At 40.0% G+C, this 17257-nt stretch overlaps 1 protein-coding gene across 1 annotated transcript; it reads left to right on the top strand.

Annotated features, from left to right (window-relative positions):
* The first annotated feature begins 14002 nt into the window (after positions 1–14002).
* LOC111906401 (BTB/POZ domain-containing protein SR1IP1) lies at positions 14003–17044 on the top strand. Its single transcript, XM_023902160.3, is given in 7 exon segments — positions 14003–14125; positions 14208–14277; positions 14342–14941; positions 15200–15667; positions 16233–16433; positions 16435–16495; positions 16498–17044. Coding segments are annotated over 7 exon segments (1722 nt in total). The 5' UTR covers positions 14003–14105; the 3' UTR covers positions 16800–17044.
* The last annotated feature ends 213 nt before the right edge of the window (positions 17045–17257 follow it).

The following is a 17257-nucleotide window of genomic DNA, read 5'->3' as shown; positions in this document are numbered from 1 at the left end:
CTCATCACAACATAAACACGAGGAGCGGTACAATCACGCCTTCGCCTTGCCACGGTCTCGTGAAGAAACTGAAAAACATAAAACCACAACTGTAAGCCCGAAAGCTTAGTGAGATATCCCCAAAATACCAACCACATATATCATACACGCATAACATGCCATAACATATCCGATCACAGAACAACCATGCACTTTGCGTTTACTGTGTGACTGGTCCGCCGCACCGGCCAATAGTCCACCTGGTCCACCCTCTAAGTCTATCCACATACAACGAGTCTGCAGTGTGATTGGTCCGCCCGCACCGGGCCTTTAATCCACCTGGTCCACTCGCTGAGTCTACAGTATGACTGGTCCGCCCGCACCGGGCCTTCAGTCGGCCTGGTCCACTCTCCGAGCCTCGACACGTCTGGTCTGCCCTCTTGGGGCCTACAGCCTATCCGGACCGCTCGCTGGGCCTTTGGGACAACCGGTCCGCCCTGGGTATCTTGGCCTACAGCACAAAGCAGGACCCGCCTCAATCCAACTCCAGTCCAAACAACCATGTGCACATAAACATACAAACATATAACAATTCACAGTCAACAAGCCGATCAAACAGATCACATAACATATCATCATCCTAACCAGGATACCGACCTAACCGGTCACTAGCATAGCATCACCCTACACCTTAGGCTACCGATCTCAACCAACTCTCTAACATATACCATCCTAGCTACCAGGATGCAACATATCAAAGCAACAACATACAACAAATACCCGGATCTCAATCCGATAAAGGGCCGGTCTTGGTGCCTTAGACCCTGTTGATATAGTGAGGATAACTCACCTCCATACTGCCGACTGAACAGATAACCCAAGCTGATCCGATCACTGATACGATCTCCACCACTGGACAACCACCAAGGCACTGAACTCAAAACAATATCCATTAATTACCCAAATGCCCCTGGAACCACTGGTGAACCCTTGGTCAAAGTCAACCCCTGACTGACTCTACTCGCCGAGTCACCCCGATGACTCGCCAAGTCCCCATGCTCAGAAATTCTCCAAACCGCGACTCAACTCGTCGAGTCACCCCGAGACTCGCTGAGTTCAACAACTCTGGGTCCACTCTCACACAACTCACCGAGTCATCCCCTTGACTCACCGATTCACGGCTCAACCAGAAAAGATTGGGACTCTTCGACAAGACTCGCCGAGTGCAAGAATAGACTCGTCGAGTCTAAGGCTATCTTCAACCAACTCGCCGAGTTGTTCTTCCAACTCGTCGAGTTCCAGGCCATCTTCATCCAACTCGCCGAGTTGTTCTTCCAACTCGTCGAGTTCCAGCCTATCTTCAAGCAACTTGCCGAGTCCACCCATGTGACTCGCCGAGTACCACCAGGTCTAAATCCATACAGAGGCTTTCCAAGCCATACAGATGGTCCAAACCATATATCTACCTTTCCTAAGGCCATCCATCATGTAATGTGGCAAACTTTACGTGAATCCAAGGAGATCTAGGCCTTTTCACTCTAGGGTTTGGGTTTGGGACAAGATAGCTCCATCAATCACTCACAAACAGGGACTTTTATGCATTCCAACCCTTCTCCAATCCAGATCTGAGGTAGCAACCTCATATCTAACCTCTAAAATCCAATACATCAAAAGATATGATTTCTAACACCCCCAAAATGATGAATCTAGACAATAGCAGCTCAAACAATGAAATAATACCTCAAAAGGAAGCTCCAAGAGAAGACTAACCCGAATCCTTGCAAAGCCCTTTGATCGAAGTCTCTTTTCCTTCAAGATCTCTTCAACAACCACCTCTCCAAGCTCCAATTCACTCAACAATGGGGTTTCTTCACGAAATTAGGGTTTCTGGAACTCAAGGGATGATAAGGAGGCTGGGGAGGAAACATAATGTTCTTTATATAGGGCTCAACCTCCGAATATAGGGTTTTCTCCACTCAGCGCCTACTCGCCGAGTCCAATCCACTAACTCGCCGAGTCGGCCACTTGACACGCGACCAAGTCGCGACTCTACTCGCCGAGTCCACCCATGGACTCGCTGAGTTCCCCTTTCCCATTTTACTCTTTTAGACCTTCAACTTTAATCTTGCTATTCCGGGATGTTACAATTCTCCCCCACTTACATTAGGCTTCGTCCTCGACACCTGCAACAACTCAACTCTTAGAAATACTCATGCCATGCATCACCTGGCATTAACCCAACCCGGTTCCTCAGAACACAACCATAGAACCAGAAACTCACTTCCTCCTTCCTTACGGTGTCCTGACCACCGTCTCGAGCCAGCCATCAGCTTTACCCTCTGATAACTCCACTTAACAACTGAGTACTACTCACGATGTAGCACTGCTCCAAATCACAACCATCACTCGACCCATATGAGCTATAAAATATCTATGCACCACCGGATTCCCGATCCGAGTCCAACTCTAATCATTCTGCTGACAGAAAGACACATTCTTCAGGGCAACTCCCATGAGTTCTCCCCTGGCAATCACATACACATGCTGAACTAGCTCTAGCACCCTCAGGTTGGGAAAACCCGATACACTGATGACATCTTCAAACATCCTCCAGGATGAACCACTACTACATACACAATTCCCTGATCAGAATCACACTGAGAGCCCAAGACTCCCTCCCTGCATCCCTTCCTAGCCTCTTGGCTCTACATCCGCGGAATTCCTTCCGCGACCTCAGCAGACATCCCAAACTGGATGTGCTTCCATTCCACTGCCGCAAACACGCTGCTCAAAAACCATACTCGGATCACTCTTATCATAACTCTGCTTTTCCATTCACTTCCATGAATTCGCACTCCCTCTCGGAGTTACACTCCTCTCTCTTTCCTTACCAAGGAAAACCACTTGGCTGCCTTGACACTACCACAAGTGCCACGACGCTCGCCCAATGCTACACCACTCCTTCATAGCGTAACCGCTATCCATCCAACACACATGCTCTGACTCTGATCGCAGGGACTCTCAAGCCCATGCACTATCTCAACTAATCAAGAGCAATACCCGAGGCCAGACCATCTAATGCTAACACATCGCAACATACTCAATCCATTTCCTCGAACCGCTCTATCGATACCTGTAGAGTCTTCAGCATGACTGGACCGCCTTCACAGGCCTTCAGCCAATCTGGACCACTCTCAGAACCTTCATCCAATCTGAACCGCCCTCCAGTGCCTTCAGTCTGGCTGGACCGTTCTCCGAGCCTTCGGCCTGACTGGTACGCCTACCGACCTTCAGTCTATCCGGACCGCTCAGCTAACATCCATCATTCTGAGCTATCTCTCTGGGGGGGACCCTCCCATGCATACTATTATAGCCCTTTAGGGGTTCCGAACTCTATCTCCATCATACATACTCGATCCTGGCCCGAATCCCAGGCCCTCCATAATCAAATGCCCTAGGTCTGTATCCCGCTCCGCATGCCCGACACTTGCTCCTACCAGCCTACACTCTGGGCTGGCAGAACACTGCTGAATCCCAACAGCTAAGCAACCTCACATGCTCATCGATCTTCTGGAGAATTTTCCAATTCTCCCCCACTTAGGGTGCTGACTATCAACCACCGGTCGCCATCACCGACCTACCAGAATAACTCTGCACAAAACCAACACTTACACGCGGACTGATTCCCACTAGCACTAGCAACCTTCACAAAAACACATTTCCACACTGATCATCCTGCTCGAAAGAAACTCAATATGCAGCTAACCATTCTCAGAAAGCAGATGCTACCCGGCCTTCAAACCAATGCCAGGTTTCCACTAATAACCCTCATGAATGATAACCAACAAAATTCCCAATACAATAACCCATAACCAGACCACAACCCTCAAAAACGACGAATACCGCATCGAAAACCACACAAAGATACCAGCACATAAACAATACTCCATAATAAACACAATATAACAAGACATCAAGAAAGAAACATACCCGCAGCTGCATCTGGCACTGCTCTGACCTCCTCTGCCGCAAGCTGATAAGCACGACCCTGAGCCCTTGGGGGCTCCGCTCCATCCTGACCTCCACCTGTGATCCTCAAAGTGGCCGGTGCTGGAGCCTGAACCGCTCCTGCAGCAAGCTGTGGATAGTTAACCCTTAAATGTCCAACCTGATGACAATGATAACAAATCCTCAAATCCCGAACTGGCGCTGACTGTTGACAATCCCTCGCATAGTGCCCCTCCTTTCCGCACTTGCGACATGCACCACCGGACCTACAAACTCCTGTGTGACTCCTCTCATACTTCCCATAAGTGTGGCTGCTCAGATCTCCCACTCTAGCATCAACGGTCTTGGACCGTTTCGGCGCCGGCTGCGACTGCACCGGAGCCTGCCTCAGCTCATACAACTGCAATTGAATCTCTAACTCATGCTGCCTGGCGGCCTCCTGCAACTCCAATAAGGTCTCGCACCTCTGCGCAGACACAAACTGTCTGATGTCCCTCTTGAGCATGTTTAGATATCGAGACACCTGAGCCTGCTCCGAAGCGAACTCTGGGCAAAACAACCCCCTCTCAGTGAACATTTTGGTGATCTCAGTCACCGACTCCGAATCCTGCTTCAGCTCAAGGAACTCCTGAGCCAATCTCTCCCTCTCAACTTGCAGAACATAGCGAGTGCTGAACATCTCTCTAAACTGATCCCATGAAACCGCAGCCCTCTGCGCATCCGAAAATGACCCCGTGGTCAATCTCCACCAATCCTTCGCCCTGAGCCTTAACAGGTTCAGAGCACACCTCACCCTCTGATCAGCAGGGCATGAACACGTGAAGAAACACCCCTCCACGTCTGATAACCACCTCATAGCAACAATCGGGTCCTGAACTCCATCGAAGGTAGGAGGCTTCGTATTATCGAAGTCCCGATACTGAAAACCCCGAGCAGCTCCTCCCCCTGCCGCTGCTACAGCTGCTGTAGCCGCCGCGGTAGCCGTCTCTGTGAGAGCTGCATAGCGCTCATCAAAATACTCAACCATGGCGGTCTTGATCGACCCAAACAGTTCCGGCACCTCGGCCCGGAACAGCGCAACAACCTCATCATGCAGGATCTCACGAATCCTCGTATCCAACCCGCACATGCTCATCTGACCAATAACCTCGGGCGGCACAGACCCGCCTGGAACTCCCTCTCCTGCTCCCGATCCTGAACCGGATCCGCTCCCAGCATGCCTCAGAATCTCCATACTGAAAAACACCACAAAATCTCAGACACTTCCCACCAATCTGGGAACCAACTCTCTCAACCCAACCCTAGAGGTCATGGTTTCCCTGATACGCGTATGGGTCCTGTGCTTTCAGTAGTACGGGCCCATACTACCTTCCACACCTACCCATATTTGTATGAAGTACTACCACAACACCCTAGAGAAAACATGCATAACAAATCTCAAGCCTCACCACTAGAGGAACATTGAAAATCTCCCACAAGGAAACCCTAGGCTACAGGCATCACAAATCGGGCAACATTATCATGAAATCCTGAAGTTCCCTAGCCTAACACTAGCATGTTGTTCTATCAAAGCTCAAAAACAAATATCATGGATGGCATTTTGGGGTTACTTACTAGCTCCGGCTGATCGTACCTCCGCGTCCTCCTTTACTCATTTTGAAAACCATTTTAAATTCTCTTTTGAAAACTCTCCTCGATCTGAGACTGGAGTCACACGAGCGTTCCTCCAATTCACTCAAACCAAGGCTCTGATACCAACTTGTAACGACCAAAAATTCCAACCAATTTTAAATTTTTGAAAGCAACCCAATTCCATTAAAGTTATTACAAAAAGGTTTTCAATACAATTTATTTTAAGTATTCCCAGAATCTCATCACAACATCAACACGAGGAGCGGTACGATCACACCTTCGCCTTGCCACGGTCTCCTGAAGAAACTGAAAAACATAAAACCACAACTGTAAGCCCGAAAGCTTAGTGAGATATCCCCAAAATACCAACGACATATATCATACACGCATAACATGCCATAACATATCCGATCACAGAACAGCCATGCACTTCGGGTCTACTGTGTGACTGGTCTGCCGCACCGGCCAACAGTCCACCTGGTCCACCCTCTAAGTCTATCCACATACAACGAGTCTGCAGTGTGATTGGTCCGCCCGGACCAGGCCTTCAATCCACATGGTCCACTCTCTGAGTCTACAGTATGACTGGTCTGCCCGCACCAGGCCTTCAGTCGGCCTGGTCCACTCTCCGAGCCTCGGCACGTCTGGTCTGCCCTCTTGGGGCCTACAGCCTATCCGGACCGCTCGCTGGGCCTTCGGGACAACCGGTCCACCCTGGGTATCTTGGCCTACAGCAAAAAGCAGGACCCGCGTCAACCCAACTCCAGTCCAAACAACCATGTGCACATAAACATACAAACATATAACAATTCATAGTCAACAAGTTGATCAAACAGATCACATAACATATCATCATCCTAACAAGGATACCGACCTAACTGGTCACTAGCATAGCATCACCCTACACCTCAGGATACAGATCTCAACCAAGTCTCTAACATATACCATCCTAGCTACCAGGATGCAACATATCAAAGCAATAACATACAACAAATACCCGCATCTCAATCCGATAAAGGGTCGGCCTTGGTGGCTTAGACCTTGTTGATATAGTGAGGATAACTCACCTCGATACTGCCGACTGAACAGATAACCCAAGTTGCTCCGATCACTGATACGATCTCCACCACTGGACAACCACCAAGGCACTGAACTCAAAACAATATCCATCAATTACCAAAATGCCCCTGGAACCACTGGTCAACCCTTGGTCAAAGTCAACCCCTGACTGACTCTACTCGCCGAGTCAACCCGATGACTCGCCGAGTCCCCATGCTCAGAAATTCTCCAAACCGCGACTCAACTCGTCGAGTCACCCTGAGACTTGCCGAGTTCAACAACTCTGGGTCCACTCTCACACAACTCACCGAGTCATCCCCTTGACTCACCGATTCACGGCTCAACCAGAAAAGATTGGGACTCTTCGACAAGACTCGCCGAGTCCAAGAACAGACTCGTCGAATCTAAGGCTATCTTCAACCTAGTCGCCGAGTTGTTGTTCCAACTCGTCGAGTTCCAGGCCGTCTTCATCCAACTCGCCGAGTTGTTCTTCCAACTCGTCGAGTTCCAGCCTATCTTCAAGCAACTAGCCGAGTCCACCCATGTGACTCGCCGAGTACCACCAGGTCTAAATCCATACAGAGGCTTTCCAAGCCATGCAGATGGTCCAAACCATATATCTACCTTTCCTAAGGCCATCCATCATGTAAAGTAGCAAACTTTACGTGAATCCAAGAAGATCTAGGCCTTTTCACTCTAGGGTTTGGGTTTGGGACAAGATAGCTCCATCAATCACTCACAAACAGGGACTTTCATGCATTCCAACCCTTCTCCAATCCGATCTGAGGTAGCAACCTCATATCTAACCTCTAAACTCCAATACATCAAAAGATATGATTTCTAACACCCCCAAACTGATGAATCTAGACAATAGCAGCTCAAACAATGAAATAATACCTCAAAAGGAAGCTCCAAGAGAAGATTAACCTGAATCCTTGCAAAGCCCTTTGATCCAAGTCTCTTTTCCTTCAAGATGTCTTCAACAACCACCTTTCCAAGCTCCAATTCACTCAACAATGGGGTTTCTTCACAAAATTAGGGTTTCTGGAACTCAAGGGATGATAAGGAGGCTGGGGAGGAAACATAATGTTCTATATATAGGGCTCAACCTCCGGATTTAGGGTTTTCTCCACTCAGCGCCTACTCGCCGAGTCCAATCCACTGACTCGCCGAGTCGGCCACTTGACACGCGACCAAGTCGCGACTCTACTCGCCGAGTCCACCCATGGACTCGCGAGTTCCCCTTTCCCATTTTACTCTTTTAGCCCTTCAACTTTACTCTTGCTATTCCGGGATGTTACAGTTGATTTCACCATTCAAGGATCACATAAAATCTTTTTGACTTGAAGAGTATACTTAATCAAGCTAAGAGACTATATGTCACGAAAGAACACCAATCATATTCTCCAAGATATTTAACTAAAATTAGAGTAAGGTTAAGTATGGAGATGATAGTATTCACAAAATTCACACAAATTAAATGTTGTCAGATCCATTGATAAAGTCAGACTTTATTCTTTTGAGCTAAGTATGAATGGTCACACTTCAGCTATAAGACTTTATTATTCTAGAAATGGGTTTTTGATTTGAATTTCATATTTGGATATTGGAACATTGTAACAACAACTATTAGAAAATGTTATGATATATTGGGATATAGTCATCACATTAATACTTGTTGTGTTCTTTATTAACATGTTTAATCCATGAATAATGTTATTATTCTAAAGGTTCATAGTCGGTTATAATTTTGGGAGCAATTATGATGTAAGACTAATACAAATTAGATTGGTTAACTCTCACGAAATGAAAGTAAGCAAGTTGTTATAACCAAGTTTCATAGGTACTTGCCAGAGAACTAGTATTGAACTGACCCGCATCAAGATCATCTCATTGATCGCTATCGTGAATGATACTTGATTAAAATATACTATCTTTGTATCCTTAACACTTGAGATACATAGTGGGACTTAAGTGTATGGTGTACTACGCTTTGTAATGTTCAAATGTTGTTCCTTAACCGGACAGTTATAAAAGTCGATCATTTTCAGGTATAGTGTGAACTATACAAGAGGCTTATGTAGTCAAGATGGGATTTGTTCCTCTTATGTGTTGAGAGTTAGGCATCTAAGGCACCTTACCAAAAGTTGAACAACTAATGAGATTGATCGCGATCCGAATCTCATGTTCAACATGATGTCTATAGCAAAGGGATAACTGATAAACTTACCTAAGGAGATACTCTGATTTTTATAAAACATAAACAAAATCGCTGTTTTCTGGCCGTGAAAATGGGGATGTCACAATTACGACATCCCTTTTCTATGTTGTGAATTATTTAGTTGGAACCTAGCCTTGATATTTCATTTTTGTTGTTATCTTAAGGAGTATTCTTATCTAACTAAAATTGTCTTTCTTTTATAGATGTCTAATCTAACTAATGCGTCTAGCTCCTCATCCTCCTCCAACAACAACAACTTATCTTTCTTGAACATCTACTCTAAGGTGCAACTAGATGGCACCAACTATAACGATTAGATGTCCTCGAGAAACCATTGGATGAGATCGACGAAGAGAATGCCACTCCTGACGAAATGGCCGCATACAAGAAACACTATAATGAAGCAAGAAAAGTTCCTTGCATCATGGTGGCTACAATGACTCTTGAATTGCAGTGAAACTATAAGGATTACTGGTCGTACGAGATGAACAAGGACCTTATGGAGAAATACCATAAGTGAGCTCGTCAGGAAAAATACGAGGTGTTAAAGTCACTCATTGCTAGCAAGATGAAGGAGGGTTAGTCTGTTAGCAGCCACGTTCAGATAATGCAATGATATGAGGACAGACTCGTTAAGCTGAATGTGAATTTTCATGAAGAGTTGGAAATCGACATAGTGTTGAACTCTTTTCCAAGTTGTTAGGATCAGTTCATATTCACCTATGATTTGAACAACAATGAAACTACTTTGTCTCAATTTCATAACCTCCTATAAATAACTGAAGCAAGAATGAAGGGAAAAGGTGTTGCCTCTACTCCTGCTAGTGCTCCTGTTCGGGCCATTGGTCAATGGAAAGGGAAAAAGTGGAAAGGTCCTCCAAAGAATAACTAGAAGGCAAAGTCCCAAGCTAGATCATCAAGCACATGACCCAAAGGAAAATCTAGTTCTCTTGCTCCTCCTATCTCTAACCCCAAAGAGGTCACTTGTTTCTGCTGCAGTGACAAGGTGCATTGGCAACGAAGTTGCTTGAAATACTTGCAGAATATCAAGGATGACAAAGTAAAGCCAAGGGTCATTGGTCAATATATTTATGCTTTCCGTCGCTAATCTCTCGATGAGTCGTCACTGATTAGCTATAGAATGAATATGTACCTGATTTCGTCACTGAAGGTTAGGTTTCTAGTAGTGATCTTTAGCAATGAAATAAAGTGCGATGTTGTCCTTCTTTACATACACCACTATTTTCAAATTGCTCTGGCCAAGCACTAATGCGAGACACCCAATTTAGATGAATGATTTCCTTCAAAATGCTTTAAATTGTTACTGTTTGATTGTTTAGAATGGTCAACACTCGAAGTTCGTGAAAGTTGACCCTGAAAATCAGTCAATGCCTCTGTAAATGATTCATTAGATGGATCAGAAACACTATTCTTTCTAGTTAATCGCAAAATCAATAAATAGTTTTGCTTGAAATCTGAAATCAGTATCGGTGGAATTTATTTAGGTCTCAGATCAAGAAGTTCATCAAGGTAGAAACAAAGTCGATGTTTTCTGCTTCCCCTTTGTTCTTGAGGCAAGTCAAGGTCATCGATTTCATTGCATGGAGATAAGAGAGAGAATATGGATTTAGGGCTTCGACGAACCAGCCACAAAACATATAAAGAATGAAAAAGGATAAACAAATTACCTGATATTGTGCTTCTTACCACAAAAGAGCTGGTAGAAGGAGTTGGAAGTGATGGTCTATGGAAAAACATGTCAAGAGGCCGGACCATCGTCTCTAACACAAGTAGTCTACAAAAAGGATTTGTAAAACGGAGCACTAGAGAAATCCATGGATGGTAAGTTGAGGACATCATATAGAATAACCTAATCATTGTGTATATTGCCGTTTTGAACAATGTAACTGACCCATCCGACGAAAGTGAAAGCTGAAGTCCATCATCATCGACATATTCTTGTAGGGTAAATGAACGGAGAGGAAAAAGAGAGCTATGGAAGGAAGTGGAAGATTAGAGGAGATAAAGGTCGTCAAGATATCTGTAATGGCGGAGTGACACAAGAGACGTAAAAATATGATTGGAAGTGAGACGAGGTCGGCGCTAAAGTTATCAACCCCTCAAAGTGTTATGGCAACCGTCTGAAGTCCAAAAGGTTACTGTTCCCTAAACTCTTATGTTTTAATATATATATATATATATATATATATATATATATATATATATATATATATATATATATATATATATATATATATATATATATAGGTTCAGGTTCATTTGAGACCATTCTAATTTTGTGAGACCGTGAGACCAAATCTAAAAATAATTTTAAAATGCAAAATAAATGGAAAAATCCAAAAGTTCTTTTTTTAAATATTATTTTCGGAACATGAATTAACTAAAAAAATAAAAAAAATTAAAAAAGTAAAAAGAATCCCGTTTTTTTTTTTTTTTGAAATATACGTGAAATATTTTAAATAGAATATTACACTGATATATTCTAAAAAATAATTTTAAAATGAAAAATAAATGGAAAAATCTAAAATTCTTTTTTTAAATATTATTTTCGGAACTTGAATTAACTAAAAAAAATAAAATAAAATAAAAAAATTCTATTTTTTTTGAAAAATACGTGAAATATTGTAAATAGAATATTACACTGTACATATTCTAAAAATAATTTTAAAATGCAAAATAAATGGAAAAATCAAAAAATTCTTTTTTTAAATATTATTTTCGGAACTTGAATTAACTAAAAAAAATAAAAATAAATAAATAAAAAATAAAAAAATGCGTCTTACGGTCTCACAAAATTAGGCCGTCTCACATTAACCTAACCCTATATATATATATATATATATATATATATATATATATATATATATATATATATATATATATATATATATATATATATATATATATCCGGTAAGAAATTTTTTTTGATAGGAAGGTAAGAAATTTTTTTTGATAGGAAGGTAAGAAGTTTTTTTCTACATATTTTTTTTTACAAACAAAATAAATGAATCACTAGATGATTCATTTGTAAGATGATTCACAAGAAAAAATTCTCAAAAAAACATCTTTATGATTAATTTTTAAGTAAATTAAGAAAAAATTCACTTTTATGACAATTTTAGTGAATAACAACAAAATCATTGTATAAATGAATCACCGAGATATTTTTTTGAGAATTTTTTCTTGTGAATTATCTTACAAATGAATCATCTAGTGATTCATTTTGTTTGTTCGCGAAAAAAATATGTAGAAAAAAACTTCTTACCTTCCTACCAAAAATTTCCTTCTTATTTGATCTTGACTATATATATATATATATATATATATATATATATATATATATATATATATATATATATATATATATATATATATATATATATATATATATATATATATATATATATATATATATACTACTCACTAAGAATTCATTATTGAAAAGGTCCTAACCATATTAGTGTAGGTTTATTCTATCATTCTCCAACTTGGCATACTGACCGTTTATCTTATGTGCACTCATACCCTACAAAAAGGATATATTGGTATGTGTCGTCATCCACACAAACCCTAGGAATTCGTACAGACTTTTAGTATTATGTTATACCAAACTGACTAGTGTGCTAAATAACGTAAACATTTACTCACAAATTTAAGATATGTTCACAGTCTCAAATATAGATAAATATGGAAGACATGAAGAACTGACAATCAAGTACTTGTCTCATGATCATAGATTAAAGTAGATCACTAGCTATGATACAATGTTACACGAGCTCTTGATTTGCGATTTGGGTTTATAATCTTTTAGACGACTCCATACAATTGTTAGATGAAGATTTTGGGCGTATACGAACAATACACATGCCCTATTATCCAAATAATGCCAATTTAAGCTACGCACAACCAAACAAATTTTCGTTACACAACAAAAGGTACAATCACCTCTTCCATATTCTCAATGTAATGCTATCATTTTTAAGGAATATTTGGCTATTATTTTATTGGTAGTTCATGTACATTATACATTATGTCAATATAGTCATATTTGTAGCTCAAATAACTTAAAACTTAAAATTATATAATTGCATAAATTTGAAGTTAATTCAGTAAATTTTCTTGTCATAAAACTTGCCACACATTATATAACTGATCATAACTTGATCTAATAACCAAATGTTTTCAGACTCGTTAATTTTGTCACATCAATTGAGTATAGATTTTCAACAAATTACATTGTCTAAATTAATGTTTGATGTTTTTGTATTTGATAGATTAGATTAGGAAGAGGGTCAGCATTAGTCGTTTAAGATTTTGTGTAGGATCTGATAACACTATGATATTAACGCGAATGATCATAATGCTCAGTGTCCAGATGGATGTTACTTAACCTGAAAATACACTATCATTAGACGTTGAAAATTTTGCAAATATCGTTAATATCGTGAATAGCTAAGATGTTAATTTTCTCAAGACAAAATGATCACCAATATTCTTTTTCAAAAATCCAAACATCAATCACATCAAACCAAACGATTTCAGGCCAAGTTAAAGATATTCCAATTCCAGTTGTATTTCATTAATTATTTGTTACAGTGAAAGAGAAGACATGCAATGAGGTTGTGGGGTTACCCACCCAGATTTGCCATCAGTCCTTTTGCTGTTGGGACAGATCGATTTGAACTCCCCTTTTTTGTTTGGATGTATTAATGGCTTTTCGCCAAGAATCACTGCTGACTGAAATCAGTTACACGGTTATTCCAAAATACTATTCGCACTCACCACTACACAGTCGCAAATTCCACCCGTTTCTTGTAATTAACCTCATTTCTCTCACAAATATCCAAAATACCAACTTTGAAAAAATTACTATTTTCTCCTTTTTGGCCAAATGCTAAAATATATCCATCGTGGGTATTTTCTTAAAGATGTTGATAGTTATTGTACATTTAATGCTAGATAGATAACAGTGGTGGAAAATAAAAAATAAAAAAGAACAACTCCTTGTTCATTTGGTAAAACCAAGTGAAATGTACATGTGTACTTTTGTAAAACTTTTTATCGTAATGAGTATGTGGTGAAATATAGAACTTGATGCTTTTTATGATTAATCAATCATTGATACAGTAGATGTCCAGAGCCCTTAAAATGCCTGCCAAGAGACTAGAGTCAGCAACTTACTGCCATGAAGAAAACTAGTGATTGGTTTGCTTTCATCACTCTCAATTTTTATTCCATACTTGTATCTTTGACTATTTAAAGCGACTTTTTTTTTCAATGTTAACAGGCTTTTCTCCCATGAAATCCCAAGTGATGTTACAGTTCACATTGGAGGTGCTTCTTTTCCATTACACAAGGTATGATTTTTGATTGTGAGTATCCTCTTGTTATTATCCGTCTTATTTTTGTATTTTTATGCAGTTTCCATTGGGGTCAAAGTGTGGTTACATAAGAAAAATATTAGCGAATCCCACACATTCTGATCCTTTAGTAATTGAAATCCCTGATGTCCCTGGAGGCCCAGAAGGATTTGAACTTGCAGCAAAGTTTTGTTATGGAATGAACTTTGAATTATCAACAGAAAACATTTCAATAGTGAGATGTGTTTCAGAGTTTCTTGAAATGACAGAAGATTATGCAATTGGAAACCTTGTAACAAGATCTGAAAGCTATTTAGATGAAATAGCACTTAAGACATTAGCTGGTGCTGTTACCGTATTGCTATCATCAACAAATTTGTTACCAATGGCTGAAAAAGTTAAGTTAATTACTCGGTGTATTGATACTATTGCATATATAGTAACCAGAGAATGTGAGCTTTTCTCTTCTGGAAGCACGAGTGATTTTGTTTCTTCTTCATCGAATCTGAAAGGTGTAGTTGATTGGTGGGCTGAAGATTTAGTTGTGCTTAGAATCGATATATTTCAAAGGGTTCTTCTTGCAATGATTTCAAGGGGATTTAAACAATATGAACTTGGTCCGATTCTAATGCTTTATGCCCAAAAATGCCTTCAAGGTTTGGTAAGATTTCTTTTTTTTTTTTAGGTGTATTTAAAGAAGGGTAAATTGCAAGAAATCTTAGCATACTTTTGTTATAGCATCCAACTTTTTTTTTTTTCCTATTACATCATAGTACTTTGAAAAATTTACCAAATTATAGCAATTTCATACAAATAGAAAGCAATTTTCACTTCTATAATTGGATAGATTTTTTCAAAGTACAATGTTTTAATTAATATATTGTCCATTTATTCATCTCTACAATTTAACATCAAACAGGAGATACACGGAAAGAAGAAAAAAAAAATTGACTCAAAACAAGAGCATGAAAAGCGGATAGTTCTAGAAACAATAGTAAGCCTCCTACCAAGAGAAAGAAACACAATGTCGGTCAGTTTCCTTTCAATGTTACTTCGGGCAGCCATATATCTTGAAACAACAATGGCATGTAAGCTAGTTTTGGATGACATACTAATTCCATCTTTTCATTGTGATGGTGACACATTGTTTGATGTTGATACTGTCCAAAGAGTCATGATGAATTACCTTGAACACATATTAGAAATCAATAATAATCAAGGAAACGACATGGAAAAAGTTGGAAAGTTAATGGAAAGTTATCTTGCTGAGATAGCTTCTGATAGGAATTTATTACTATCAAAATTTATCAATTTTTTTGAACATATTCCAGAACAAGCTAAGGTATCCGATGATGCAATTTATAGAGCCATTGATATTTACTTGAAGGTATGCATGTTTATCTTCTTATTAACATTTATATATCATTTATAGGGTGTATGTCATAATTTAGGACGTACGTTCTCATTTAGTCACTTTACTCATTTTAATTGTTTTGGACTCCAACTACTTAATGTTCTAGGTTTTACCAGTTTTCACGTGGCTGTGACTCATTCTAGTCTTTTTTAATGTATACAATGAGAACCAACTATATTTCCTGTGTTCCTATTTGTCCATCTTCACTGAAAGCTTTTATTTATTTGTTTTATATAAATAATAATATATGTGAAATAGTTAGTCACCCTCCCTGGCATTAAAAATGACTAAACTGCCATGTAGACCCACTTGCTCCAAATAGCAGGTGATAAGGTTAATGTCATAAATGGGTAACCAACATTTGTTTTGCTTGTTTAGTTTTTCTACAAAACGCCAATATTGGTTTAATTAATTAGTACCATAGACCCCAGGTCATAATGGTACATATTGAATAACATTAAAGTGATTAAATGTTGACATTCGTTATAGTTTGTTGCTAAATTATGACTTAAATCCTTATTTCTGTGACATTTTGCAGGTTCATCCAACATTAAATGATATGGAAAGAAAGAAAGTTTGCAGCTTGATGGACTGTGAAAAGCTTTCACGTGAAGCATGTGCACATGCTGCCCAAAATGACAGACTTCCTGTGCAAACTGTGGTTCAGGTTATTTTCTATGAACAACAACGGTTAAGAGACTCCATGGGTGGTGATGGTCTATTAGCAGTTGAACCCACCACCACCACCACCGCCTCCACCTCCACCACCATCCCGGCTGCCACCGCCACAAACAAGCCATTATCCCATGAGCTTTCATGGCTGAAAAAAGAAAACCAGGACCTGAAATTTGAGCTTTTAAAAATGAAAATGAAATTGAAAGAAGTGGAAAGATTGTCTAGTGAGAAATCTATAGTCCGCAGCCCGGGTGTTCCTACTCATTATTCTTCTGATCATAAGCCACTGTTTCATCGGAAGTCGTTTTTAAATTCTCTATCGAAAAAGCTGGGGAAGCTAATGCCACTTCTACGAGTTGATGGGGTTGTACCATTGAGTACAAGAGGCAGGAATAAACCAAGTAAAGACCGGAGACATTCAATGTCTTGATTTGTTTGACAAGAGGTGTCTCAATTCCATGCATTTTATATATTTGTGTAATAATTCTATAAAGCTCAAGTATATCATGTCTAGGGTCTTGAATTTCATTGGCCTTGCCAGCTGCGGCTAACTTGTTGTAGAAAGTCTTTTAGGCATTCAATGGATTTAGAGTTTAATAGCATTGAACTCTTCAATGGGAAAAATATGCATACATTGAGTGTACGTAACTATAAATACTACATCAATCATGAACCGTTGCTTGTTTACACAAATTTTATATTAAAGAGTGTTAGTACTGTTGGAATTATAAGGTTTACGTTGAAGATCTGGATACCACTTGGATCGTCTAAGCACTTTCCGAACTGATATTTCTATCCTGTGTTTGAGTTACAAGAAATTTAGCTTATGATAATCCAAGATGACACTTATGATTCTACGCACAGAAATCGTAAGTCAAATTGCCAAAA

The sequence above is a fragment of the Lactuca sativa genome, chromosome 4, assembly GCF_002870075.4.
Source record: "Lactuca sativa cultivar Salinas chromosome 4, Lsat_Salinas_v11, whole genome shotgun sequence".
Classification (NCBI taxonomy): domain Eukaryota; kingdom Viridiplantae; phylum Streptophyta; class Magnoliopsida; order Asterales; family Asteraceae; genus Lactuca; species Lactuca sativa.
The sequence above is the reverse complement of the archived record's forward strand: the minus strand, read 5'-3'. Positions and strand labels throughout refer to the sequence as shown.